This window comes from Elgaria multicarinata, chromosome 4, assembly GCF_023053635.1.
Source record: "Elgaria multicarinata webbii isolate HBS135686 ecotype San Diego chromosome 4, rElgMul1.1.pri, whole genome shotgun sequence".
Lineage (NCBI taxonomy): Eukaryota > Metazoa > Chordata > Lepidosauria > Squamata > Anguidae > Elgaria > Elgaria multicarinata.
This window is the reverse complement of record NC_086174.1, coordinates 3206101-3212756: the sequence shown is the minus strand read 5'-3', so window position 1 is coordinate 3212756 and position 6656 is coordinate 3206101. Positions and strand designations below refer to the sequence as shown.

The following is a 6656-nucleotide window of genomic DNA, read 5'->3' as shown; positions in this document are numbered from 1 at the left end:
ATGTTACCAAAAAATACCAAGTATCCCCAGACAAACACCAGAATATCTCCTGAAGGCATCTTCAGGAGCTGATGGAACAAGCTCCCTATCCTGAGTTTCTCCTCTTGTGCCTTCCCTCAGTAGTCTTAGGGAAGGTGGGGAGGGGCCGTCCCAACAGTCCTCTCAGACCATCGATGGTCTCTTCAGGAGCTGATGACACCAACTCCCCGGCCTGGCTTTCTCTTCTGAGATAAGGTCTCAAGGAGAGGATTTCCTAGATATGTTTCAATTAATATGCATACATTTATTTCAAACAAAGAATTTGGATTCTGTGGCTACATAATCTGCATGCCATTAACTCCCACTGACGTGTTCTTGATTTTTTGTGCTGCCTCCCATAGCCGTTCCTCTTCCATGGATTCCATCTCTTCAAGAGTCCCATTCAACCAGCAAGTGAGTTCCCATCCCAACACCTTCCTATTCCCAAGTAAAGAAAAGCAAGGATGGGTACAATGTTTTGTTCCTTCCAGACTCATGTTAAGGGTCTTTCATTTTTTCCTCCAGCTTTCCACAGGAGCCACCTGGGTGACTCATGGCAGGATGAATCCAGCTGACTCTTATAATAGTAAGAAACATTGAAGGCAAATATTTAATGCTGTAATTAGTATGAAAATCAAAATGGCAACACAGGACTAGGAAAAACAGAATCAGGCTTTTCTCTCTTCTTGCCCAAGGATTTTGGATACAGCTGTTCTGGCACAAAACACCACCTTTGCAGACAAGCTGGAAAACATGCTTAAGGGTGGGTGGGAGTTACATCCATATTTCTCATCCTACAATAGACACCCAAGATGAGATTCCATGTGCTAAACCTTGTTCATTTCGTTTTACTTTTTCATAGACTCTCTATCATTTGTACCAGATATAATACTCTTAAGTTCTATTTTCCAGCTACTCCTTCTCCAGCTTCTACTCAAAGTTTATTCTACAGGTGAGTTTGAAGATGAGATAAGGTTTTTGGCAGAGGTTTTCCTAGCTCAGCTGCCTCAGAGCATTCTGACTGGGAATGCCATGAATTGAACCTAGGACCATCTGTATGCTCACCTTGGGTTTGACTATTGAGTTATGGCCTTTCCCTGTTGTTCTTTTCTCCCTTCATGTTTAGGGCTTCTTCCTCTTCTTCTCACACCTCTGGCTTGAATGTCGTTACCCTACAACCCACCATAGCGAGGCAAAGTCAGAGTGACAGCAGTAGTATGGAGCAACAGGAGACACCAAGCTTCAGTATCTTCACTGGTGAGTAGGTGGTCTTGTGCTGCTACCTAGAATACCTTATATTCCAAATTTCCTCTTTCTGCCATTTCTGTACACAGCATTGCAGATCATGCCACACCGTAGCAGAAGTCAGAGTAGAGAGCATGTCCTAGCTCCTAAGGATGTAGTAGTCCAAGAGGCTGGGGCAAAACAGTTTGTCCTTAAGCAATGTTCAATTCCCTATTGATTTTGACCTACAGATCAGATGGAGGGGGCTCCTATGCCAGAACGTCACAGAGTTGAGAGGCTGCGCCCCATACAGGTGAGAGTGACAGAGAGCATGTGTCTGCACGGACTGCAAATATCCTGCTAAAAGTTATTTTAAAAAATCACTTTTGCTTCTCTTTCCTTCCTAGCTGAGGTTCACCCCACACACTACACCATTATTTCAGAGCAGGTGAGTGAATACTTTAAGCAGGATCCCACCTGACTTTATCGCCATTATCCCACAGGGGGCTGGAGGGACGTGGTGGGTATCTCTGAAAGACTACAAATATGAATACTGTTCATCCTTGGGGAAAACATTTCCTATTGCGGTACTGTGCAACAGCAGCCTACAGACAGTGGCTACTGATATAAATTAGGTCAGTTCAGGAAAACTCAACATGCTTTCAGAGAACAGCTTGAGAGGGTGGCAGTTTGCTGCAGATACAAGAAGATTGTATTTGTTTTTAGAGGTCTAATTACTTTAAATATTTTTAGGCCCCCAAAATAAGCATTTATAACCTCTGGCATTAATTTCAGACACAGTTTATCTGACTGAAATAAATCAGCCAATAATCAACCATCAAACCTCAAATGTACACAGAGGTCCAGGTTTTGCTCTTACGTAGTGTGGCAAATAACATCTTGCTTAAACATTTTATTTATTTATTTATTTATTTTATTACATTTATATACCGCCCCATAGCCGAAGCTCTCTGGGCGGTTTACAATTGTCAAGTGTGTGTACCAGCTTGAAGAGCATTATTTTTAACTAAACAGAACATAGTTTTGTGGATTATAAAATTAGTTAGTAGGGCAAGAACTGCAGTATGCATCCCTCCAAACTAACCTACTGTGCTCTCTTTTGCAGGTCCCCTTTTGCAGGCAGAGTCCCCCAACAATGACGGGAAGGACTGAAGATACTCTGTTTTTAATAACAGCATTATAGCACAGAAAATCACTTGAGTCCTGTTGGATTCTGATGGAGAATCCACTCCTGTTCCCTTCCCTATGACTAATACTGTGTTACTATAAGTTACACATGCACACACAAAAATATAATTGCTTATTGATATCAAGAAGGGCATTCTGCTGCCTAATCATATTTCCCTAGGTATCTTCTTCACTGACTGGCACAAATGATTCCAGTTCAACGGCTGAGACTATTCACACCCAGCTCATCCTTCCCTTGATGTTTAGGAAAGAGGCCAAAATGAACATGTTAATGTTTCCATGAATGCCTGAACTTGCTGGATAAAACAAAGACGTCAGTGTTGTTTCCCCTTTTCTTCAACCCATTCCACAAGAGAAATGACCTCCATTCTGCAGTTTACCCATAAGTAGACTGAAGTGGAAAGTAGCTTTCAATTCATAGGACAAGCCAGTTAATATAGAAATAGTTATATGGCCCCTGAAGCTGTGCAATGCTTTTTGATTGATAGGGCTAGGAGACCTCTATCTGGAAGCCCCCAAGACCAAGAAGGGAAAGATTGGGATAGTTCCACAATGACTTATTAGGAGTTGACCATCTGGAAACACCAATAGTCAAACAACAGACCAAAGATCAGGCAAAGTAATGCAGTCTGGGCTGAATCGTTCTGATAAATTACTCAGACTGAAGGACAGCTTGGAGCAAGGATGAAAGAAAACAAGCAAGGGGCCTATTAGTCTTCCAATCACATGGTCCTAGTTAGACTGAAGAGCTGCATTTCCAGCTACCATGTTGGTGCTGTTGGTGCATAACAGAGATTGGATCAGTAATTCCTTGGAAGTGACCTAGGTGGTACCAGGGGTAAGGTGCCTGGGCTTGGCTGCCTTAGTGCCTGGTTTTAGTCCCCCAGTGTCTTACACTACACATTAGCAGTCCAGTGGGCTTGACTCAAGATGGCAGCTTTAAGAACAGGACAAGTGATAAAGCATAACCACAATTCACATACCTCTGAGTCTTCTTCCTCCCCTCCTCCAAACACTAGAAATAAAAAGAAGGATAAAAGCAAGAATAAAAATCCGCAACCAAATCAGCCTAATATTATTGCTAGTCCTCACTCCTCTGTAAGGGAAGATTCACCAGACACATGCTCCATAGCCACGAACTGCAATACTAAAACACAAACTTTTTACTGGGCATCAACCAGACAGTGATTCATCCATGCATTCCCATCAGGTGATTCAGATGGGGAAGAGGATGTAGTCAGACATGGAAACGGTTGAGGAGAATTTATCTGATAGATTCTTTAATGAAGATGAATTTTTGCCTTTACTGTCCAAAGCAATTGCTTCCCTAGCTACTAAACCTGAGGAAACAAACGGAAGGCAATTGTTATTCAGAGGAGTGGAGATGTTCCCAGAACCCAAGCCTTCAACCAGAGAGGTATCTTTTCCTAATTCTTTCAAAAAGTTAATAAAGGAAGAGTGGAAATCACCCCTTCAAGGTAAGAAGGGTGCTAATATTGCTTAAAACTCTACATTCTTCTAGACAACATTATAGAAGAACTTAAAATACCCCTGGTAGATACTGCAGTACTACTCTCAGGGGCAAAGACAGGATACCCCCTCAGAGATCAGGGGAAAGGAAGTTTGATGCTGCTTTAAAGAAAGCCCATGAAGCAACAACAGTAGAACTAAGAGCCCCAGCTGTCCCCTATTTTGCCAGGGCTTCCATTCTATGGGTGGAAGACATAATAATAAAATAAATAAATAATATCTGAACTCATGGTCTTCTCTCTTAGAAAACAGCTCATCAGCTTTCAGAGGAATGCGGTCATTCTGGGACTGAACCAACCTTCATACTTAAAGTTAACTCCTTGCTTCACAAGTCATTGAAGCTGTTTCTACTCTTTCTGTCCTATTCCTTCTCATCCCTAGGAGAAGGACTGGCACAAGCTGGAGGTACACAGAGTGGTCAAAATCCATGTAAAATCCACACAGTCTTTTTGAAGTGTAGTCACTTAATATAGTCCAAGAACTTAAACTTGGACAGGGTATAAGTCTAAACAAAATACTATTTAGTGCCAACATTATGCACTTAATTGGCCAGACCAAATAGCCAATTTCACTCAGTAGTACTACAAACCACCTGCCATTTAGTTAAAGGGATAATATAGCAGCATCAGAGCAATTAATATCAATTTAACAGACACCAGAAAATCAGGTGTCCAAAGGGAACATTAATAGACAGCCATTCCATCATAATTTCACAGAAGCAAACAGCTCCTTAAAAGGGTTTAAAATAAACAACTGAAAAGATGTTTTACAGGACAGGCAAAACAATACCCTGAATCAGTCTCTGTGATGGGATCAGAAGGACCCATTACAGACCCTATTTATATTCCAACGAGCACCCTGAGATTCCCCCAGTACTGTCATTCTTGTCTACACCTTTTTCCTAGCACCAACTCCAGCTTCTTTTACCCTGTCAGTTGCCGTTATAAATTAAGCAACAGCAACAGGAGAAAATATTGTTATGCTCCTGCACCCCAGTCCTGAGTGGAGTGAACTTGCAGGGCTTCAGCACTCACTCAGACTTCGGTTTTCAAGAAGATGGGCACTGGAGACTTGTAGTGCTGCTTTTATAAAAAGGTTTCTTTACACTGTGCTCAGGATGAAGGCCTGCAACATCACAATTTCAAGCAAAACCTGTTTCCCCTTTGCTACTCAGCAGTCTTCTTTTCTAAGACAAAAACTGTTCTCCTTTTGTCTTAGACTCAACTTTCTCCCAGATTCATTTCTCCTTACCCCCTCAAGCCTTATAGAACAAAGGTTACCAGATCAAGAGTCAGAAAATCCTCAATCTTTCTGCACTCAGAGGGACTGAATTTTAAGGCATCCCTGGAGGTAATTTAGACTGACCCCAAACACACAACAATACGTTAAAGTGCCCATATTAAGGGAGAAAGCTTCAGTTACTAGTGTCTAGGCCACTGCTATTGGAAGGATTTTTTATTTATTTCTCTCTCTCTCTGTGTGTGTGTGTGTGTGTATGTATCGCATACACCGCTATCACATACATATGTACATGTGTACACCCCTCCCCCCTAAAGGGCACTGTAAAGTGATCAAGAGATGGGAAGCCATTCTAGACAATGACTAAGTGAGTTGCCAGGCTGTAACCCAGAGAACCTAACTTTACTTTTTAACAGCATGAATGCATTAAGAGTGATTGCCATACATTTAAGTTGCAACAGCCACATTGCCTCTCCTGCTCTATTCCTTTGTGGATCCCACAGCTCATTCTATTCCCCTGGCTGCTGTGGGGCAGAATCAAGGTTCCATTTGTTTCAGCACAAGGAGAGGAGGAAGGTAAGCAATGGCACCCAGGAAGGAATGAGAAAGAAGGAACAATCTCTCCGTACAGTTAAAGATAAACATAGGCTCTCCAATTTGCAACCTGGCAAAACGTGTCATTGGACACAGAGTCCCCTATCAGTGATGCCATGGCATGACAGGGAAGAGGCTTTTTCCTCTTGGTTGTCTCATATGATTGCAGTTGTAACAATGCTACATAGTTCTCTGGACAAGGTGAGAAAACCAGAGTTCCCCAATAAGAACTGCTAATTATAGAAACCTACTTGTCCAGTCACAAATGGGAGGGGAAGAGTCCAAGCATAGAGGCAAGGGTGAAGGAAATGAAACATAGTGGACAGAAGGCAAAAGCAGCTGGAGATTTCCTCCTTTACTCATCAATTTCATGGGATTTTATGTAATAGACCATTGGCTGCTTGCTTGGCTGCAATTCCCTCTCCCAGCTTTTGGGTGGCTGAACTGCTGTGATATCATAGAATGTTCATAAACATTCTAATTGTTCAGAGTGGCATTATAACAGCCTTCTTTGTGTCCTCCAAACGCAACAGACAAAACTTCCACCATCCCTGTGGCTGTATTGGCTGAGGATGATGGGGGTGTAGTCCAGCACATCTGGAGGACATCAGGTTGGGGAAGACTGCAATATTGAGAGTGTAGCTTCTCTGAAAGAAATGAAAGGTGAATTATGGTGGGTGTGGGTGTGGGTGTACACACAAATTGTGGGAGGGATTCCTCTGGCTGAGCATATGAGTGTTTGACAGACAATGTGCAATAAAGCATGCACACTCCTAGTATACAAGCAATATACATGCATATAGGAACTGCAAGTTAAGGCAGCAGCTGGATATTTTCATGGC

The 6656-nt window shown here is 42.3% G+C and overlaps 1 protein-coding gene across 3 annotated transcripts in view; it reads left to right on the top strand.

Annotated features, from left to right (window-relative positions):
• The first annotated feature begins 534 nt into the window (after window positions 1-534).
• Window positions 535-6656, top strand: part of STMN4 (stathmin 4) — a 29656-nt gene continuing 23534 nt past the window's right edge. The window contains exons 1-5 of one of the 3 annotated variants that reach the window (XM_063123767.1): window positions 535-604; window positions 931-970; window positions 1145-1275; window positions 1494-1555; window positions 1650-1690. In XM_063123767.1, the coding sequence (XP_062979837.1) occupies window positions 580-604; window positions 931-970; window positions 1145-1275; window positions 1494-1555; window positions 1650-1690 (299 nt within the window). In that variant the 5' untranslated portion in view covers window positions 535-579. Of the gene's footprint in view, window positions 605-803; window positions 971-1144; window positions 1276-1493; window positions 1556-1649; window positions 1691-6656 lie in introns of those variants that run through there. The other 2 variants (XM_063123766.1, XM_063123768.1) reach the window with 2 other exon arrangements.